The 21,964-nt window shown below is 39.4% G+C and overlaps 1 protein-coding gene across 1 annotated transcript in view; it reads right to left on the bottom strand.

The window, feature by feature from the left end:
- Positions 1-21,964, bottom strand: part of ppl (periplakin) — a 31,478-nt gene continuing 9,514 nt past the window's right edge. Inside the window, exons 2-22 of the mRNA XM_059347876.1 lie at positions 21,346-21,445; positions 19,603-19,757; positions 18,550-18,670; positions 17,572-17,697; positions 16,660-16,701; positions 13,922-14,083; positions 13,705-13,812; positions 13,159-13,254; positions 12,933-13,055; positions 11,805-11,951; positions 10,541-10,692; positions 10,349-10,458; positions 9,283-9,440; positions 8,496-8,674; positions 8,191-8,329; positions 6,915-7,108; positions 5,897-6,047; positions 5,694-5,777; positions 5,478-5,594; positions 3,603-3,695; positions 1-3,128 (exon numbers count right to left, since the gene is read on the bottom strand). Of these exons, the coding sequence (XP_059203859.1) occupies positions 462-3,128; positions 3,603-3,695; positions 5,478-5,594; positions 5,694-5,777; positions 5,897-6,047; positions 6,915-7,108; positions 8,191-8,329; positions 8,496-8,674; positions 9,283-9,440; positions 10,349-10,458; positions 10,541-10,692; positions 11,805-11,951; positions 12,933-13,055; positions 13,159-13,254; positions 13,705-13,812; positions 13,922-14,083; positions 16,660-16,701; positions 17,572-17,697; positions 18,550-18,670; positions 19,603-19,757; positions 21,346-21,445 (5,224 nt within the window). The 3' untranslated portion in view covers positions 1-461. The remainder of the gene's footprint in view (positions 3,129-3,602; positions 3,696-5,477; positions 5,595-5,693; positions 5,778-5,896; positions 6,048-6,914; positions 7,109-8,190; positions 8,330-8,495; positions 8,675-9,282; positions 9,441-10,348; positions 10,459-10,540; positions 10,693-11,804; positions 11,952-12,932; positions 13,056-13,158; positions 13,255-13,704; positions 13,813-13,921; positions 14,084-16,659; positions 16,702-17,571; positions 17,698-18,549; positions 18,671-19,602; positions 19,758-21,345; positions 21,446-21,964) is intronic.

Below are 21,964 nucleotides of genomic sequence, written 5' to 3'. Positions count from 1 at the left end.
TTATGACTTTTATTGAAGCTTACAGAGCACTCGTCAGTTACAGTAAACCTGGGAAAACCCCACAAAGAAATGAAATATTTGGTATCCATTTTAATTTCAACGGCTATATGAAAAAATTATATGCAAAGACATGTTCTCTGCCCACGTACCCAGTGTAAGAAATAAAGCTCAGCTGAGCAAACTCCGTCTTCCTACCACATACAATATTATGTAATTGGCTGTCACAATAGTAATATAAATCCATATACTTATGCCAGTACCACAAAACTGAATACGCATAAGCAAATAAATACATAGTGCATTTAGAAATCATGGATAAAGTAATGCCAAGTCACCATAGTATTAAAGTCAGAATGGAAGTCAAATAAAACACAAGGAGATTGTTAAACAACAGAGATTACAACGAGAAAAATCTGTAGCAACAAAAATCAAAAATGCACTTTCTTAGTATTGTGCATTCACTATTTCTTGCCCGACACCAATATACCGAACTCCTGGATGGAAATTTCTTTGTTTGTGTACTGCTGAAGCTGGCGGTTTGTGATGTGCCCGAGACGCAGAGCATCTTCGATGGAGAACTTCTTCCCTGATTTTCTGTCGTGAAGAACCGAGGATTCTCCTTTGGGGCCCTTGACTGATATCTCCTCCCAGTCACACTCCTGGCTCTGCAGATTGACGAACATCTTCCAGTCTATCAGCCCGAGTTTGTAGGCCTCCTCGGGTCGCATCTCCTTGCCCGAATCTGGGTCGATGACGACGATAGACCTGCGGAGATGGCTCTCCCTCTGTTCCCTCTTCATTCTCACTGCCACCAGATTCTTCTGAAGCTTCTCGATCTCGTCGTCCTTCTGGACTGTTATGCCTCTGAGCTCTGCCAGTTCCCTCTGGAGTGAATCAAGCCTCAATTCCAGGTTCCTTCCGTCCTCCCTCGGTGCAGACTCGGTGATAAGACGAGTCTCCTTGCTGGTGATCTCGATCTCGGACCGAAGCTTGCGGATCTCGTTCTGGAGCCTTTGGTTTTCCTGCTGCAGACGGCCACTTTCATCACGGATGTAGTCGAGTTCTTTCGAAGATTTGGTGTTTGAGAACTCCATGTCTGAAAACCGGGAAGTGATGGTGATCAACTCCTGGTCAAGTTCTCTCCTTCTTCTCTTCTCGTCTTCCAGAGTCCTCTTTAGGTTCTCAATCTCATACTCAGCTTCTGGATCTCTTTCGACTTGGACTTTCTCGGTGCGCACAACTCTTTCCTTCACGTCTATCTTCTCCAGGGTGATCTGCTGCTGGATGAGGGCGTTCAACTCCTTCTCAAGCAGAGTGCGTTTGTGCTTCTCTTCATCCAGCTGTAGTCTGAGGATGGAGTGTTCCTTCTCCTGTTGGGGATCCTGCTGAAGGACAACCTTCTGTTTGACTGTCACCTTCTCACGGTTCTCTTTGTCACGGATCTCCAGTTCTTGGAGTCTGATCCGAAGCCTTTGGATCTCCAGTTCTGCATCGCGCCTCGCCCTGCGCTCACGTTCCAGTTCTTCCAGTTGCAGATCCAGGTCCGCCTTTTGTCTCTGCAGCTGGTAAAGCTCTGTTTTCAGGCTTTCCTTTTGCTTCTGCTCATTGTTAATGCTGTGTAAGAAGGTGTCGCACTCTGACTTGAGAAGAGGATCTTCTTCCATCTTGACCACTTCTTGCTGAACGAACGTCTCGCGGACCTGAGACAGATCGATCTTCCTCAGTCTGATCTTCTCTTCTTGGGCTGATCGTTCCCTTTCAAGGTCAAGGCGCTTCTTCTGTTCATCGGCCAGTTTCCTTTTGAGAGTTTCAATTTCCTCCTTGGTCTTGGGGTCTTCTCTGTATTGCAGCACTTCATTGACCACCTCTTTTGTCTGAACTTGAGGTTTGGTGTCCTTCCACCTTTGAATTTCATCACGTAGTTGGTGGGTTTCCATCTCTGATTTCTCAATCTGGTGGGTTTTGTCGACAATTTCATTGCGAAGTCTCTCCAGTTCTCTTTCAGTCTGTGGATCTATCTTGTATTTAATGACTTCTTTGATGATCTCTTTGACCTCAATTTGCGGCCCTCTGTTCCTCAGCATGGTGTGCTCGTCCTGCAGGGATCTCAGCTGCAGCTCTGTATCTCTATAGCGCCTCTGTTGCTCTACAAAGTCCATCCGGAGACTGGCCACCTCGTTCTCAGCCTTAGGGTCTGGGCGGACAATTTCCCGTATCTTCTCCTGAATAACAACCTTGGACTTCTCCTCCTCGAGGCTGGAAATTTTTCTCTGGAGGTCGGCCCTTTCACGTTGTGATGTTCTTCGTTTGGCCTTCTCGTCTTCGTACTGCCTTCTGAGGTTTTCGACCTCCCTTTCAAAGGCAACATCTTTCTCTACTTGCAGCACCTCTTTGATGGAAATCTTCTCCTCTGCCATTGCCTTCTCCTTCTCCAGCCTACGGAGCCTCTCCTGAAGGAAGTGAAGTTCATCCTCCAGCTGCTTCCTGCCATCCATTGCCTTCTGCTTCCTGTCAAGGAGCACCCGGTACTCTGTTTCAAGTTGGGGATCATTCTGGACTTTGATCACCTCCTCTTCAGTGATCACCTCCTGTTCCCTCTCTTTCTCCACAGCAAGGAGTGTCACCTGCTTCTGTATCTGAATCAGCTCATTATCTTTCGTCAGCTTGTGCCTTCTTAACTCATCCAGTTCCTCCCGGAGTTTGCGCATCTCCTCCTCCTGACCACGATCTCTTTCTATACGCAGGACCTCCTTGACCGTGTATTGCTGTGCCCCTTCTTTGAGCTCGGTCTCAAGGCCACGCAGCCTCAACTTCAGAACCTCGAGGTCGTTCTCCAGGACATGGGTAGTGCGGCGCTCCTCTGACAGTTTCTGCTGTACCTTATGGACTTCCTCATCCAGCTGGGGGTCGGGAACCTTTTTGATTAGCTCCTTTTTGACAATGGTGTCCTGAGGCTTCTGTCCTTCAAGAACATAGATGTCAGTCTGAATGGTCTCAATCTCTTTCTCTAGCTGCTCCCTCCTCTGAACCTCATCTTCCAATTGCTTCCTGATCCTCCAGGGCTCTTCTCCTGGAGTAGTATTGACTGACTGGACATTTGTAGACCGGATCATAGTGGTCTCAGGTTGCTATAGAGGGAAAAATAGAGGGAAAATCATTATTAAAGTTGTTGTTTTTAAATATTATTATTCTGTGTGCTTGCTTGCAAAAGCACACTAATTGTTATTCACCGGGCTTATTCTTATTTTGTGTGCTTGCTTGCAAAAGCACACTAATTGTTATTCAGCAGGCTCATTCTTATTTTGAGTGCTTGCTTGCAAAAGCTCACTAATTGTTATTCACCGGGCTTATTCTTATTTTGTGTGCTTGCTTACAAAAGCACACTAATTGTTATTCAAGTTATATCCTCAGAATTATAATTAAACTATTGCACATATAAGTGTACTTAAGCCATAAAAACCCAACTTGTAAATGTGTAACCCTAAAAATTTATTTTCAAGAATAATTTATGGGTGAGAATCACGGTCAAGAGGCAAGCACACTCAAAATTCCTTTAGAAATGTTCTAGTTATCATTATTATCATAATGGGAAAATACTTCACCTGATTGAGAAGACCTTGGGCAAACTCCAGATTCAGAAGCTTTTGCCTGTTCACAGCATTTACCTCAGTGAACTTAGACTCAATAGCAGCTTCCTGTAAACATCAATATGACACGAAGATAAAAAAAGTTATTTCATGAGTTCACAATCTTTGGCTCAAGACCCTTTAAACTTAACATGTACCTTAGATTGCTTAAATTGAATAGTTTTTGGGAGGGGAAGGAAAACTTATTTGGAAATTCATAAAAAAGAAGTGAAGATGAAACAATAGTATGTTTATCCTAAAGTGAACCCTCTCTGAAACACTGAAAATGAATGGGGACACCTATTGTTTGGACCAACAGAATGTTTGCTTTCTTTTTTATTACCAAATTAACTTTATTATATTGGAGTGAAAAGTCACCCATAACCACAATTCAATTTAAATAAAACAGAATACATTAAGTTGCTACACTGCAAAAACCAACTGACAAAAAATAAGAAATACATAACTAAAATTAAGCAAATACATGCTCGAAACAAGTAAAATGATCTGCCAGTGCAGTAAGTAAATGTTTCTTTGTAAGAATTCTTTAAATAAGTAAAAACATATCCAGACACTGGAAAAACCAATGATAGCTTGACATAAATACAAATATTCTTATTTTGAGCAATTGTGGCTTGAATAGCCCGACTGTAGTAACATTAAAATAAGCCAGAAATACTTGAAATGAGCACGTTTTGGTGATTTGGTGGTCATTCAAACTACATGCAGCTAAAACTCTCAACTGGAGCCAACATTTTAGGTAACAACTCATCATATTCAACAGTTGAATAGATTGAAAAGCATGAGAAAGCTCACAATGACAATCCTAAAAACAAGTCTTTACACAATAAGATAATTATATAACTACATGAAGCTATGGCCAGTAGGTAAATTATACTCAAAACAATATAACTAAGATACTATTGCTGGATATAAGAAGAAAATACTTGGTAAGCTTCATGTTTTTTGCAGTGTACCCCAACTTTTTTATAGGAATTGGGGTTGTACATTCCCCTGGATGCTCTATAAGATCCGTCCCAATGCATTGTTAATAGTTCCCCCTTTAAGTACATTTTAAATGTGTGTTTAAAGGGTTACTTCAATTCAGTGGACAATATATGCCGAGTAAGAGCACAGTTGTTCGACTTTAAATTACAACACTGCAAAAAGCCAACTTGTATTTTTTGGCCTAAAACAGTGATTTAAGTTGGTAAAACTTGGAAATATAAATTATTGACATTTAGGGCAATAATGTAAGTTAGCACAACAAAGGAAGCCAGTTGTCTGCTCAAAAACAAGTTGGTGAGTTGTTGTTACTTATATCTTTAAGTTGGGGTTCACAACAAGGGACAATAGTTCTGATAACTCTTATTTCTTTGTTCTGAAATGTGGGAAAGCGGTGAAATTCGGTCATTAGCGAAAGCTAGCGGCTAACTGTTGCTAGCGGCTAACTGATGCTAGCGGCGCTGCTTGTTAGCGTATCAATGCTAACTCTAAATTGTGGTCGCAACATTAGCTGACATTTCATAGCGGCGTTACAATCGTGCCAATTCAGCACATTGCAGAAGTTAGCAGAAGTAAGGATTAAAAGTTATTACAATGTAAAATTATAAGTTTGTGCAACTTACAGTTGAGTTGACAAAAATCTGAATTCAGAGTTGAGCAACCTCAAAAACAAAACTTATAATATTTAGTTTAATTGTCCAACTTAACATTTTCGTTATCGTTTGTTGCCTTGAAATTTTGAGTTCACCCAACTTTTCTTTTTTTGCAGTGTAGCTTATTTCAATACAGTCATGTATAAAAGATTTTCCGACTGAATTGACAGTGATACTTCATGTTGTGCCTCACCTCTGCCTTGACCGTCATTGCAGGTGACTCCAGTCTGCTCCTCTTGTACGTCTGAGGTACAAGTCCATCCTCAACGTCAAGGATAGACCTGAACTTCTCAGTTTCATTCTCGTATTCCTACAAAGAAGAATTAGTAAACAGTTCATCAAATCTTTTAATACCTCTGATGATTAAAAGTAGTGGTGTGGTAGTAAAAATCAGTGTAGCATATCTTACTTTGACAGCTTGTTGGTAAAGCTGTGCATTTTTGGACACGTTGTTCAAGTCCGACTCCTTTTTTGCAATATCAGAGAGCAAGTTCTGTAGAGAACAGAAGATGTTATGAGCGTTTCTCTACACCGCCATTGACAGATGATTTCTCAGTACCAGGACATAATGTTTGTGTTTATATGAGTATGAATGTTGCTCATCACTCTCACCCTTTGGTTCTTCAGCTTGGTCTCTACTTGTCTTGGGTCATCAGTTTCCCGGGCCTCGTAGTTCGGGACACGAGACAACCAGCTGTTTAGATTGTCGTAATCATTGCGGTAGTTTTTGTACGACATCTTGGCTCGCTGCAAGCTCTGAGACCTGCCACACACAGCAAAAGAGATAATTATACAGATGTCATGTAAAGGGGTTTATGATACGTGTCTTTGTGATGTGGTGCTCAGTATTTCTTCTAACATTTACAGATCTTCTTCCTCGTCATCTTCTTCTTCTCAAGAAGAAGATGACGACGACCGCCTCCTTCTCAATGGAGGCGGTCGCACTTTTTTTCTCCCTTTTTCCCTCCCCTGTTTTTCCTGCTTCACTCCTCTTTTCTTCTGTCTTATACTTTGGAAGACCCTCTCTACACTGCTCTCCAAACTAAAAAAACATGGATTTTATCAACTGGTCTCTCAACGCAATTGACACCATCTTCTTGATGAGAAGCCTACATTTGTGTACCTGGCGGCTCTTTCCGTGGAGGATATTGAAGATCTCTATCTATTGGATTAAGCATTGCTCTGCCCTGCATTGCCCTGGAAAAGCGACTGGATCGATCCGGAGACCAGTATGGACATTATGGACAAGATGAGTAGCAGGAAATTGCTGCCACTTTTGCCTACAGCCCAAATTCCAATCTTATCTGGCCTGACTCAAGGCTGTTCTGGATAAAATCCCCCTGTTGAGCGCTGCAGCAAGAATCTACCTCCCCTGCCCCCCCCCTCAACCTCCCAAGACACCTGTTGACTGTCTGCTGCTGTCTGGGGCCTAGTAAGGTTGTCTCCATAGCAACCGCTATGTTGTGCTGTATTTCTTTTTCTCTTCATCTCTGTCTTCCTGTTCTGTCCACCTCTGTCATATTGTATGTGTGTTTTTTATACGTTTCGGACGGGTTGAATGCAAATTTCGTTGTACTAGTGCTCATTACTCTGTGCAATAACAATACAGGCTTCTGATTCTGATTCTCACCTGGTATCGATCTGCCTGTTGAGGTTATTGAAGCGCTTGTTGAGCTTCTGGACCTCGGTCTCTTGCCTCTCGATGTCGGGGCAGTGCTCTTGGAACTTGGTGGCCATGGTGTCACAGCTGCTCTTGGCCAGACGCAGGTTCTGCTCCGTCTCTCCGATAAGGGACCTCTTGGACCTGAGGTCTGATCCAATATCCTACCAGAGCAACAAGGCAGACTGAATGATTATACACAGTAATATATTCTTCACAATGGATTGCATACATTGGGCATCGCTGGAAAGCTATGAATGAAAAAAGTCGACAAAGAGGAAAACGAAAGACATTCTCACTATAATTTTATTTAGTTTTATTTAGTTTTGTAACCACACAATACAGTTTCAGTTACTTATCTTTTTTTTTTTAAACTCTCGTTTTTATTTTTATATCAGTTAACGAAAATGTTTTTTCAGTTCTAGTTCTCGTTATTTCGTTAGTTTTCGTTAATTAACTTACGGGAAGTCTCAGGCCTCACCCTCTCTAATGTCTCTTTAATGAACTCACTCACCAGTTAGCCTCCAGAGGGATTTAGAGACTCTGGAGGTGACGTTTGGTTTTCAATCGTCGAGTAATCGCTTAGTGAACTTTTTTAACTTGACGTCACATACGCAATGGATTAAACACGGGAGACTAAACTGTGGCCGCCGTCGCTATCTGCACAACATCCGCCACTGATCATAAACAAAGTAGCATGGCTAATTATGCACAGCGTCTCGAGCCGCGAGCCGCGGGGGCCGGAGGCTCGTTAAGAAGAGTAAGAACGAGTCTCCAGAAAAAGTTGCTGGATTTGTCTCCAGCCGCTTTCTTGAAAAATAGTCGCTAAGGGGGTCTGAAAAGTCGCTAAATATAGCAACAAAGTTGCTAATTTGCCAACACTGCTTCACCGGCTTTTACAAAGCTATCCAATCAGCAACCAGGCTTTTTTCAGGGGAGAAAAACGGCCCTGCTCTTCTACAGGGACTAAAAAAGTCCAGACAAAAGTCCGCTAGGACGGCTCATATTCAAATTAGGGGCGTTTCGGCGAATGAGACCCGCCTCATTCCGGGTATTGGACTGTAATGGAAACAGCCCTTATAATAATCTTGGTGTGCATGCACAAGGGTCAAACTAAACGGGGAGCTGCTTTTAATGCATTGCTCTATAGCACTAGTGGTGATCAAAACTCTATTGTGTACCTTCATTTCTTCCATTTACACTTAATGATTTTAAAGAGTGACAAAGAATATAAGAGCCGTCTTACGCCGAGTTCCCGCTGAGTTTTCTCCAGCGAGGAGATGTCCGATGGAGCGACCTCCTCCCTGGCCAGCTTGTTCTCATAGGTGGACAGGAAGGTTTTCCCATTCTGAAGGGAAGTCTCCAGCTGGTTGGAATTCTTCAGTCTAAATCGAAGGTAAATGCAATTATGAGGTTAATAGAAATGCATATAATTCAAACATTTTTTTATTTTTTAACTACACACTTTATTTGAACCCTTTTATAAGCAATTAATTAGGAGAGAAACAATAAACTTCCACTCAAAACATCCATACAAGTCTCTCTACATACTTCTCCTGAGAACTCTGGAGGAGCTCCTCGATCTTGGAGTACTTCCGGTTGGTTTCGTCCATCTTGCTGTACAGCTGAGGTGCACTGGCACAGTTTGGATTTGAGACCAAGAAGTTCTTTGATTCCTGCACTTTAGAGGTTTTCTCTGGTTCAATCCTACTGACAGCAGCAGCAATGTCCTGCAGGGAAATGTCTGGGTTGGTGATTGTTCAAATGCACAAAAAAGGGTTGTCTATAAACAAGATAAAAACACTAAATCTGAGGGAAAAGTTACTCAAAACAAGTAAAATGATCTGTCCATGCAGCAAGATATTTTCACGTGACAAGATTTCTTAAATTCAGATTGTTAAATCTAGAAATAAGCATGTTGTACGCTTGAAATAAGAAATTAACTCTCAAAACACGATAAATGATCTAAATCTAAAGTTTTTTTAATCTTGTTTATTTGTTTATTTATTAAGGATCCCCATTAGCTGGTACCTTAGTAACCAGCTAGTCTTCCTGGGGTCCACAGGAACAACACAGAATATACACAAGAAAATCATAGTCTCAACATATCATACATTTACAGGTAAAGTCAGTCACAATATACTTGGAAAGGGTAAGAAAAGAAAAAGAAAAGAACAACATTTAAAAGTGTACAGCTTGTATTAAATAAGATTTCTTTTTAAATACCCGTTTAATTTCAGTGCAACAGAGGCAGTGAGGCAGATTATTTATTTGGTAAGAAACAAATAATTTGCAGCTCTTAATATTCTCTCTGAGCCGAACTATTCTAACTAATTACCCTCATATCCTGCAGGCGGTCAGCGCTGTCCTGCAGTGGCCTGTTCTGCTCCAGTGGAGGACGCACACGAGCATAAATGCCCTTTTCCTGTTTGTCCAGATCACTGACCACCTTGTCCAGACCGGCCATCAGCTGGCGGCACTGCTGCTCGTCCTTATCTGAAGTCAATCACACAGTCACACACAGCAGGATGAGCTCCATTATCTGTCTTCATCTGGTCTTTTAACCCTCTATGGGTCGCTGTTGCCCCATTTTTGGCCTGTCAGATTTCTACAAGTCATGTTTTTGAGTGATGCGATACTTTAAAAAAAGAGGGAAGAGTCACATGACCTCCAGGCGGCCATATTGAAACCCTATTTTGCAGACTTTTCCAAAGGAAAACAGCTTTACCATTTTGCACCACAAAAAAAATCACTCAAAATATAATTTCCTGGCCCTTTTCCACCTGGAAAAAAACATATTCAGACTGATTTTTTTTGTATGTTTTGGGGATTTTACATGTTTTTTGGGTCATTTTTTTACTTTTTTGGTCTTTTTTGGGTAATATAGCGTATTTTTTGGTGATTTACATGTTTTTTGGGTCATTTTTTGACTTTTTTGGTCTTTTTGGGGGTAATTTAGCGTATTTTTTGGGGCAATTTTACATATATTTTGAGTCATTTTGTGACTTTTTTGGGTAATTTAGCATGTTTTTTGGTAATTTTACATATTTTGGGGGGTCATTTTGTGACTTTTTTGGTCTTTTTGGGGTAATTTAGCATGTTTTTTGGTAACTTTACATGTTTTTTGGGGGGGTCTGACAGGTGAGTAAACCTTCTACCAGTTACACATACAAAATAGCTGTTTTTATGATCTCTTTCAAAATGAATTTACTTTTTTTACATTGAAGGACAAAGCTAGCATTATTGTATGTTATTTTCTTGTTTTAAAGAGATATGGTTCTCAGCCTCAAGCCAACTGGTTCTTACTGAAGAGATAAAATATCTCATAAATATGTAGTTTCATTCTCCAAAAGAGTGAGAGTGATTCCAGAAAGCTGCACAGAATGTGATGCGTGTTGTTTTACCTGTGGCCGTGCCGGCTCCGCTCTCCTTCTTCAGCTCATCGAAGCGTTTCAGCAGAGCTGTTTTGCTGCCGGCCATCTTGGTCTTGACAGCTTTCTGCTGGCTCGCCAAACTGCAAACATACAGTATAAAAACTGTTACAGCTGCACTTGAATAACATATAATTGGGTTTTCCATCCAGTGAAGGTTCTCACTTGTCAGAGGTTGCGACCGCCTCGGGGTCGGTGGGCGGGATCATGAAGCAGACGCCGGGCGCCGTGTACTGGCGTCCTGCTGCATCCTTCACGTCCCATTTGCTGCCGTTGTTCCGGAGCAGAGTGTAGCGCTCTCCACGCAGAATCTGAGCCTGTTCATGTTCAACAATTACAGTCTGTCACTGGCTGAAATATAGCTTCATCTATAAGTCTAAAAGGTTTCTCAGTGGTTTCCAGTAGCATCAGATGGACTTAAAAACAGACTAAAAGTTGACCAAATTTTCTGACTATTCATATATTAGGGCCGGGACTTTAACGCGTTAATTAAGATTAATTAATTACACAAAAATTAACGCGTTGAAAAAATTGACGCATTTTAATCGCACTTGTTTATTTTTGCAGCGCGGAACGTTTTTCACTGGATGAGTTTCAGGAGGAGCGATTATACTGGAGCACCAACTAGCGTTGATGAGTTGAGACAACAACAAACCACAGTGAACATGAAGGAAGAAGCTGATGAGACCTTTGGTTGGCCCCGTGGATGATGGGACATTTAGTTACTAAAAACGAACGGATGGGAGCGTCCATAAGAGCATGGTTGTGTTGCTAGGCAACAAGGAATTCACATCCAGCCTCAAGTATCACCTCAATGCTAAACATATAGCAGCTAGCGGCTAGTGTGCTAGCTAGCATGGATTGTGTTTTACTTCAAAAACCAAAGTATTCTAGTTTACAGAAGGTCTACCTACCTATAGGCTACCTGGATCTATGAAATGTACTATATTTATAAATATGATATTGCTGCACTTAATGGCAAAAATTGCACTGGTCTGTTGGACTTGAACAAAAATAATCAATATTTTTGTTGCTTAAGCTTATGTATTCAGTCATTATTCAATGGTATACTAAAAATCCATGGGGAAAAAATGACTTCTCACTGTTCTCAGGTCAAATATATATATATGCGATTAAAATGCGATTCATTTCGATTAATTAATTACAAAGCCTCTAATCAATTGTTTTTTTACATTTAAAATAATAATATTCAGAGCATTAAGGCTAATATGTCCTAGAAAAAACAGCCGAGAAACCTTTTGTGAGATTGTTTTTCGGGTTAGGTGTTAACTAATCACATTAATGACACCTCGGCCCAACCCACCGTGACTAGAAACAACCCAAAGATATTTGGCTTCTCAAAGGAATAAATGAGAGACCGCTACACTCCCACAGCAACATCATTAGTTTTCACCAACACTGTACTTACATCATCGGTGTCGAATTCACACAGAGCCTCGACAGGCAGCAGCTTCGGGGGGTTCTCCCTCCGGTACTTCAGGGGCAAAACCTGGAGACTTCTCTTCTGGAGAGCCTTGACCCGCTCATCGAAGTGCTCCATGGCCTTGGACTGGTCCTACACACACACACCCGACAGAGTTTTTATGTTCTATATCTTTGCAATAAATTATTTTCATCATTCAGTATTCCAGGTTTTCCTCAATTAGTTTGTTTTTGATCATCATACATCCTAATTTTATGTTTTCCTTTATTCGTTTTTTAATAAAATCCCTTTTTGTGTCACTACTCTTCTAATGCACAACATGGGTCAAAAATGACCCATATCCATTTTTTAGCTAAGTAGCTTGCTAAGCTAACAACTTAGCTAACTTCTTGGCTAAGTAGCTTGCTAGGCTAACTACTTAGCTAACTTCTTGGCTAAGTATTTAGCTAAGTAGCGTGCTTAGCTAACTACTTAGCTAACTTCTTGGCTATGTAGTTAGCTTAGGGTCATTTTTGACCATGTTGTGCATTAGAAGGGGGTCAATATGTTGTGCATCAAAGGGTTAAGTACGATTTTGAGTTAATTGTACTTTTTCAGTTCCCATTTATTTTTGAAATAAAGAGTATTAGGTACTTGTACTTTACTTGAGTGTTTCCATTTGATGTAACTTTATACTTCTCCTCCGCTACATTTATCTGACAGCTTTAGTTACTTTACAGGTCGAGATTAACATGAAAAACATGACACATTTAAAATGATTACAGCGGTTATAAATTAAACCATATAATAGTGTAAATGAGTCCGACCTTGACATCATTAATAAATGCATCAGTGTTAATGATGTAATAATATATTTAGAATATATAAAACAATCTGAGTGGGTCCATTCGGCATAACGAGTACTTTTACTTTTGATACTTTAAGTACATTTTGATGCTGATACTTTTGTACTTTTACTTCAGTAAGTTTTGAATGCAGGACTTTTACTGTAGTGGAGTAATTTCACTGTGTGTATTAGTACTTTTACTGCAGTAAAGGACCTGAATACTTCTTGGTTGAAGGGTTAATTGGTTCTGCCAGTTCTAAAACTAATACTACTATATAAATACTCACATCCAGGTCCCGGATCATTCCCTCCGTCTGATACACGTCTTTGAACTCTGGGTTGTACTTCTGGCTGGTCTCCGTGTCCAGACGCTTCAGCAGGTCCTGAGTGTCACGAGCTTCCTTGTGGTACTGGACACACACACACACACACACACACACACTGATAAGCTTCATCTGTTTTAATGTGTGTGTGTGTTCACATTTGTGTACATTTCTATGATGTGTGTCTAACCTTGTGGTACTCGTCCATGTGTTTCAGATGGTTTTCCTCACAGATGAGCAGGTTCAGGTACTCCTTCCAGTCAGCGTGGACCGCCTCCATATGAGCCTATGAGAACATTTCATCAGTAAACGGAGAAGAACTTTTGAATCAGCTTCTTTCCTTTCTTTTCTCTCTTTTGTGACTGCTTATTTCTTTTATTAATAAATAACAGATTGTACATTTTTAACCTAACTTGTAGCAGGGTAGGCGCAATAAGCTGCTTCAGCCTTTTCGCTCCAAATGTCTATTTTCAATTTTCTTTCTCTGTTTACTTATTGTTTACTTTGATCAATGTTTTTTCCTGGTTTGTTACTTCTGTTTTAATGACATGTATGGACCGAAATAAACGGAAAACGGAACGGAATTCAAAGCAAGACTGTGTATGAACAACCAACACAGATATGGGACACAAACTGGTTATGCCGGTCAAAACTTGCCGGGTTTTAAAAGTGAACACATGCAGCAGGGAAGAAAAGTGTAATATCAAGGATTGATATTAATGTAGAAGATGAATACCTCAATAACATTCTTCCCTGGATGTCCAGAAGCAACCAGCTTCTCTCCATCGTCGTTCAGCTTGGTGATGGTGGCCTCCTTGGACTCCAGACATTTACTGATGAAGTTCTGTTGGGAAATTGTTTTTATTTGTTAGGGTTAGAGTCCATTCTTGTATGCCTGATGCCCATTTTATATACAGTATGCAGCTTGTTGTGTGTGTCCAGTCCTCAGCTACCTCATACTGCCTCTGGCGGGCCGGGTAGTCCAGGTTGGCGTCGCTCCAGTCGTAGTTGGTCCTCTCATCAGCCTGCTGGTCCATCCAGTAGAGCTCGTTGGTGCAGCGCTGCATGTAGTCCCTCAGGCTCAGCAGGTTACGCTGACGAGCACTGGAACTGGCCTGTCCAAGGGAAGGAAACACTTAAAGAACTGGCCTGTCCAAGGGAAGGAAACACTTAAAGAACTGGCCTGTCCAAGGAAACACTTAAAGAACTGGCCTGTCCAAGGGAAGGAAACACTTAAAGAACTGGCCTGTCCAAGGAAACACTTAAAGAACTGGCCTGTCCAAGGAAACACTTAAAGAACTGGCCTATCCAAGGGAAGGAAACACTTAAAGAACTGGCCTGTCCAAGGGAAGGAAAACACTTAAAGAACTGGCCTATCCAAAGGAAGGAAACACTTAAAGAACTGGCCTATCCAAGGGAAGGAAACACTTAAAGAACTGGCCTGTCCAAGACAAGGAAACACTTAAAGAACTGGCCTATCCAAGGGAAGGAAACACTTAAAGAACTGGCCTGTCCAAGGGAAGGAAACACTTAAAGAACTGGCCTGTCCAAGGGAAGGAAACACTTAAACAACTGGCCTGTCCAGGGAAACACTTAAAGAACTGGCCTGTCCAAGACAAGGAAACACTTAAAGAACTGGCCTATCCAAGGGAAGGAAACACTTAAAGAACTGGCCTGTCCAAGGGAAGGAAACACTTAAAGAACTGGCCTGTCCAAGGGAAGGAAACACTTAAAGAACTGGCCTGTCCAAGGGAAGGAAACACTTAAAGAACTGGCCTGTCCAAGGAAACACTTAAAGAACTGGCCTGTCCAAGGAAACACTTAAAGAACTGGCCTATCCAAGGGAAGGAAACACTTAAAGAACTGGCCTGTCCAAGGAAACACTTAAAGAACTGGCCTGTCCAAGGAAACACTTAAAGAACTGGCCTGTTCAAGGGAAGGAAACACTTAAAGAACTGGCCTGTCCAAGGAAACACTTAAAGAACTGGCCTGTCCAAGGAAACACTTAAAGAACTGGCCTATCCAAGGGAAGGAAACACTTAAAGAACTGGCCTATCCAAGGGAAGGAAACACTTAAAGAACTGGCCTGTCCAAGGGAAGGAAAACACTTAAAGAACTGGCCTATCCAAAGGAAGGAAACACTTAAAGAACTGGCCTATCCAAGGGAAGGAAACACTTAAAGAACTGGCCTGTCCAAGGGAAGGAAACACTTAAAGAACTGGCCTGTCCAAGGGAAGGAAACACTTAAAGAACTGGCCTGTCCAAGACAAGGAAACACTTAAAGAACTGGCCTATCCAAGGGAAGGAAACACTTAAAGAACTGGCCTGTCCAAGGGAAGGAAACACTTAAAGAACTGGCCTGTCCAAGGAAACGCTTAAAGAACTGGCCTGTCCAAGGGAAGGAAACACTTAAAGAACTGGCCTGTCCAAGGAAACACTTAAAGAACTGGCCTTTCCAAGGAAACACTTAAAGAACTGGCCTGTCCAAGGGAAGGAAACACTTAAAGAACTGGCCTGTCCAAGGAAACACTTAAAGAACTGGCCTGTCCAAGGAAACACTTAAAGAACTGGCCTATCCAAGGGAAGGAAACACTTAAAGAACTGGCCTGTCCAAGGGAAGGAAACACTTAAAGAACTGGCCTGTCCAAGGAAACACTTAAAGAACTGGCCTGTCCAAGACAAGGAAACATTTAAAGAACTGGCCTGTCCAAGGAAACACTTAAAGAACTGGCCTGTCCAAGGAAACACTTAAAGAACTGGCCTGTCCAAGGAAACACTTAAAGAACTGGTCTGTCCAAGGGAAGGAAACACTTAAAGAACTGGCCTGTCCAAGGGAAGGAAACACTTAAAGAACTGGCCTGTCCAAGAGAAGGAAACACTTAAAGAACTGGCCTGTCCAAGGGAAGGAAACACTTAAAGAACTGGCCTGTCCAAGAGAAGGAAACACTTAAAGAACTGGCCTGTCCAAGGGAAGGAAACACTTAAAGAACTGGCCTGTCCAAGGAAACACTTCAAGAACTGGCCTGTCTAAGGGAAGGAAACACTTAAAGAACTGGCCTGTCCAAGGGAAGGAAACACTTAAAGAACTGGCCTGTCCAAGGAAACACTTCAAGAACTGGCCTGTCTAAGGGAAGGAAACACTTAAAGAACTGGCCTGTCCAAGACAAGGAAACACTTAAAGAACTGGCCTGTCCAAGGGAAGGAAACACTTAAAGAACTGGCCTGTCCAAGGGAAGGAAACACTTAAAGAACTGGCCTGTCCAAGAGAAGGAAACACTTAAAGAACTGGCCTGTCCAAGGGAAGGAAACACTTAAAGAAACATGCAGCAAGATCACTTCTCTCAGATTTAGTGTTTCTATCTGGTTTTTAGACACACCTTTTTTGCAGTGTGGACTTTGGATACAATATATATATATATATATATATATATATATAAAATAACCCGCCTTTGGTGTTTTGAACAAATGTTATGCAGATTTTATGTAAATGTTGAAGACACATTAGTTGTGTACTCATTATGAAGCGGTGTTTTTGTTTTTAGAGACAACAGTAGAAACCCCCCAGAGGGCTGAAACCAGGCTGGAACAGGTATATAACATATGATTACTAAACACACACACACACACACACACACACACACACACACACACCCCTGGGCTCAGAGTGGATGTGTGTGTGTTATTAACTCACCAGTAGTTTGTTGTACTTCATCTGGAGGCTACTGACATATTCCTGAAGAAAGAGAGAGAAAAGACAAACAGACCAGGAGTCATTTACTTACTGCACACCAATGTTCAAAATGCATTTTTTTCTAGATACTTTTGTACTTTTACTTCAAGTAAGTTTTGAATGCAGGACTTTTACTGCAGTGGAGTCATTTCACTGAATACTGAATCTGAATAATTCTTCCACCTCTGGTCTTTGTGAATTTTTGTTTTCTGATTGTTTTATTCATGTATTGTTTGCTATTTAGTTACACTGTAAAAAAATGTCTGTAGATTTTAGGGTGAAAAACTTTTAAACCATGACAGTAAAAGATGTAAAATGATAAATGAGTTAATTCAGTTTCAGTAACAATGAAACACTGTAAATGTATATATGAGACTTGTTTTTTACAGTTTTTTTAAAAATCCATTACTCCACTGTAAAATACTCTGGCACCGTGTTTGTAACAGAAATATACTGTAATATATAATGGTGAAATCTTTAATTTATGCAGCATTTATAAAGTATTTTCTGGTCAATTATATGGCAGAACAGCGTTTCTTTTTTGATGGAAAAACTTTTTATTTTATACGGTAAAAAATTGAATAAAATGTCAATCTGAAACATGAAATCAACAGTGTTGATATCATTTTACCGTAATATTAGAAAAAGGTGCACCGTATTTATTACGGTAAAGTTCTGCTGGTTTTTACCGTAAAAACATCAGGTTTTTACATTTTTTTACAGTGTAGCTTTCCAGAATGTTTCTATTTAGTGACTGATAAATGATTGATTATTAATCATGATTATGTCTTCTCATGAGACTAAAACCAGTTCTGGTCATTTTAAAGGACTAAGTGTCTCTTCCTGTGGTTCCTGTGGTTCCTGTGGTGGTACCTTGTCTCCGCTGGTGGAGATGTGAGGAGCCAGAGCCTCCACCTCGCTGTGGAAGATGTTGTGTTCCTCCACCTCGTTCTCCACAGACGGCAGGTCCTGGCCGAAGCCCCGGTTGTTCAGGTTGTCCTGCACGGAGAAACAAGACAACACAGTGAAGTCGACAGTCTGGACTTAACCAGTGTGGCGACTACTGAGAGTTCATTAGATACAGAGAGACAGTTAGCTGTCCACAGAGCAGGGGTCCAAGACTCACACCTGGGGGCCGCTGGGGGATCACAATGACCAAAAAAAGACACTAAATGACTAAAAAAAGACACAAAATTAATTTAAAAAAAGGACACAAAATGACTAAAAAAAAGACACAAAATGACAAAAAAAAAGACACAAAATTAATTAAAAAAAAGGACACAAAATGACAAAAAAAGACACAAAATTAATAAAAAAAAGACACAAAATGACCAAAAAAGACACAAAATGACAAAAAAAAGACACAAAATGAATTTTAAAAGAAGACACAAAATTACTAAAAAAGGACACAAAATTACAGAAAAAAAGACACAAAATTACTAAAAAAAGACACAAAATTACAAAAAAAAGACACAAAATTACTAAAAAAAGACACAAAATTAATTTTAAAAAAGACACAAAATGAATTTTAAAAAAGAAACAAAATGAATTTTAAAAAAAGACACAAAATTACTAAAAAAGGACACAAAATTACAGAAAAAAAAGACAAAATGACTAAAAAAAGACACAAAATTACAAAAAAAAGACACAAAATTACTAAAAAAAAAGACACAAAATTACTAAAAAAGGACAGACAGACTGAAAGATGCTGAACAGACAGAAATTAATGCAGAGGAAGCTGACACATTAGAACCAGAATCTGCTGGATCCAGAGGGCTAATGAGGGCCAGCCTCGTGGTTTCCAGCAGGTTTCCAGGTTGACTCTGTGCTACGTCACTACCAGTTTCCTACCAGTTTCTCGTCCATCATGTTGCCCCAGTTGATGCTGGGCTTGCCCTCGGTGCGGGTCAGGTGGTAGATCCGGTCGTGGTCTTCTTTCAGCTTCATCACTTTCTCACGCAGCTGCCTCATACTGAACACACAAACACTGATATTACAACCAGGAGCTGTGTGATCACTATAAACACTATAAACACCAGTCAGCTGTTCACCTTCTATCAACACAAACACTCACTACTGTCAATGACAGAAGACAAGCAGGATTTTAATTGGCTCTCTGTTCTCCAGGTGATGCAACATCAACACCTCCTCCATGTTTACCTGCTGTCATCCATACATTCACTATAGTGTTCAAGATCAACACTAGATCTGCTGCATGGACAGATAATTTACCTTGACAAGATTTATTAAATTAAGATTATTAAATCTAGAAATAAGCATGTTGAACACTAAAAATAAGAAATTTACTCTTAAAACAAGATCAGTGATCTAACTCTTCTAAATCCAAGGGCTTTTTGGTCATTTTGTGACCAAAAGAAGATGTAAAAAGACAAAAAATGACCAAAAAAAGAAACAAAAAGACCAAAAAACGACAAAAAAGACCCAAAAAATACAAAAAAGACCCAAAAGATACACAAAAAGACATAAAATGACCCAAAAAGAAACAAAACGCATAAAATGCCGAAAAAAATACATAAAAAGACAAAAAAACACAAAAAAAAAACGACAAAAAAGACACAAAATTACACAAAAAGACATAAAATCACCCAAAAAAGACACAAAAAGAAAAAAAAAAAGCAGCAAAAAAAGACAATTGTTGCTAAGAACCAAATAATCATCAGGTCACTCTGCTCGGGCCAGTTCATCACTGCTGGCAGCTTTACTTTATCTGGTTTAAGAGTTAAATTATTATTTTAAGTGTTCAACATGCTTATTTCTAGATTTAATAATCTTATTTTAATAAATCTTGTCAAGGTAAATGATCTGTCCATGCAGCCTCAGATTTACTGTTTGATCTGGTTTTAGACACCTTGTTCCAGTGTATTTAGTGGATGGAGGACTCACTCCTTCTCGATCATCTCAGCCTGAGGGTGCTGGAGGCGCTTGGCGTTGACGGCGTCCTCGTCCAGACCGTTGAGCAGCTCCAGAGAGTTGAGGATCCTCTTGTTGGTGTCGTCCTGGTACAGAGGCTGCTTCCCTTCGTTGATCTTACTCACATCCTGAACAACAACAACAACAACAACACACGTTTTAGATAAGGATGGATGTAAACAGGTCCTGAAGCTACACTGTTAAACATGTCTGTAGATTTTAGGGTGAAAAACTGATAAAACATGACAGGAAAAGACGTAAAATTATAGATGGGTTAATATATATATATATATATATATATATATATATATATATATATATATACATATATATGTATGTATGTATGTATGTATGTATGTGTATATATATATATATATATATATATATATATATATATATATATATATACACACATACATACATACATACATACAAATATATGTATATATATATATATATTTGTATGTATGTATGTATATATATGTGTATATATATATATATATATTTGTATATATATATTTGTCTATATGTATATATGTATAGATGTACATTTATACGTATATATGTACGTATGTATATATGTACATATATATATATACATATACATAAATACATACACATGTACATATATGTATATATGTACATTTATACGTATATATGTATGTATGTATATATATACATATATCTATATACATACATATATATGTACATATATACATATAAACGTACATCTAAACATATATACATATATACACATATATGTACATATATTAGTATGTACATATACATACAAATATATGTACATATATATGTATATTAACCCATTTATCATTTTACGTCTTTTACTGTTATGGATTAGCAGTTTTTCACCCTAAAATCTACAGACATTTTTTATTTTTTCGGTCTAGATTTAACATGAAAAAATGTTTAAATGTATAATTATTAAATATTCTTACATTAAGCACCTGAAATGCAGACCTTTGTTATCTGAATTCTCATCCTGTGTTGTTGTTTTGTTAAAATGTATATATAAAATGTATAGATGTATATATATATATATATGTATATATATATATCAATGGCTAAAAAAGCACTATATGAGACATCACTGATTGTGCTGGGAGGAGTTGGAGGGTAATTTCCTTAAATTCAAAGTGCTTATGTTGGTATTTGCATTGAGGCTTCTGCTGTTGGGAATCCTGAATATTTACTGAATATTAAAGATATGAATTCATAATGTTGGTTGCACCTCTTGGTCATTCCATCATCTAAAATCTGGGCTAAAGCCTCAAAGTAATTTTTATTATTTATCTGACTGAAGAACCATTGGTAACGCTTTATAATAAGGTCCTTAATAACCATTAATTAACAAGTAATAAGGCATTGTTCTCGCTTTAGATCCGGTAGTTGCAAAAAGCATAATTAACTTATAGTTAACTTATAATAGATGAGCAATAAAGTATATTTTAATATCAATAAGCAAACAAAATAAGATTAATAAAGGCATGGCAAAGACATAATGGGTGGGTCATGGGTGTTTGTAATGCCATTATTAACACTTATATAAGCTTATAAACACACAATAATGTTAATAAGCATCTTGTAAGGACTTACAAGGGCCTTATTACTTGTTAATTAATGGTTATTACAAGGACCTTAATATAAAGCGTTACCAAACCGTCTGTGTATTATGGAGCCTTTATTATCAGACTTTACCTTGTTGAGGTTCTGCTCGATGTCGTAGCTGTTCTTCTCCACTTTATCAGCATTTCTCTGCAGCTTGTCGATCAGAGTGGTCAGTTCTGTAGACGGAGCTCTGCAAGAGAAAACACCTTAATTATCATCAGGACAAACATTATAACCATTAAAATTTGATTACTGAGAATATTGAGCAGGTTGTAATGAAAGAAGATCTGAACTTGACTAAAGGTTTAATCGCAGCAAGTGCAGAAAGAGTCACAAGAACCGGTCTCAGTGTGAACGCTCTGAAACAGGAGCACTTACTCTAACTTGTACCTTGTTTGCTGTATTGTTTTTGCCTATAAACATGTGAAAACTCAATAAAGTTATAAAAACAAAGAAAACCATTAGAATTAATTGCAAATTATCAGTGTGAGAATTTCCTCTGTTTTATGTTTTTGTGAATTGAATAATTTTTTGAAACTATTTAAACCGCTTTAAATAGTTTCAAAAAATTATTCAATTCTTGGTTCATTCGGGGCTCGTTAAGAAGAGCCTCTGGCCCCCCGTTGCTCGTTAAGAAGAGCCTCCGGCCCCCTCGGCTCATTAAGAAGAGCCTCTGGCCCCCTGCGGCTCGTTAAGAAGAGCCTCTGGC

Source organism: Centropristis striata, chromosome 13, assembly GCF_030273125.1.
Source record: "Centropristis striata isolate RG_2023a ecotype Rhode Island chromosome 13, C.striata_1.0, whole genome shotgun sequence".
NCBI classification, from domain to species: domain Eukaryota; kingdom Metazoa; phylum Chordata; class Actinopteri; order Perciformes; family Serranidae; genus Centropristis; species Centropristis striata.
Note: the sequence above shows the minus strand (reverse complement) of the source record. Positions and strands in the feature narration are given on the sequence as shown.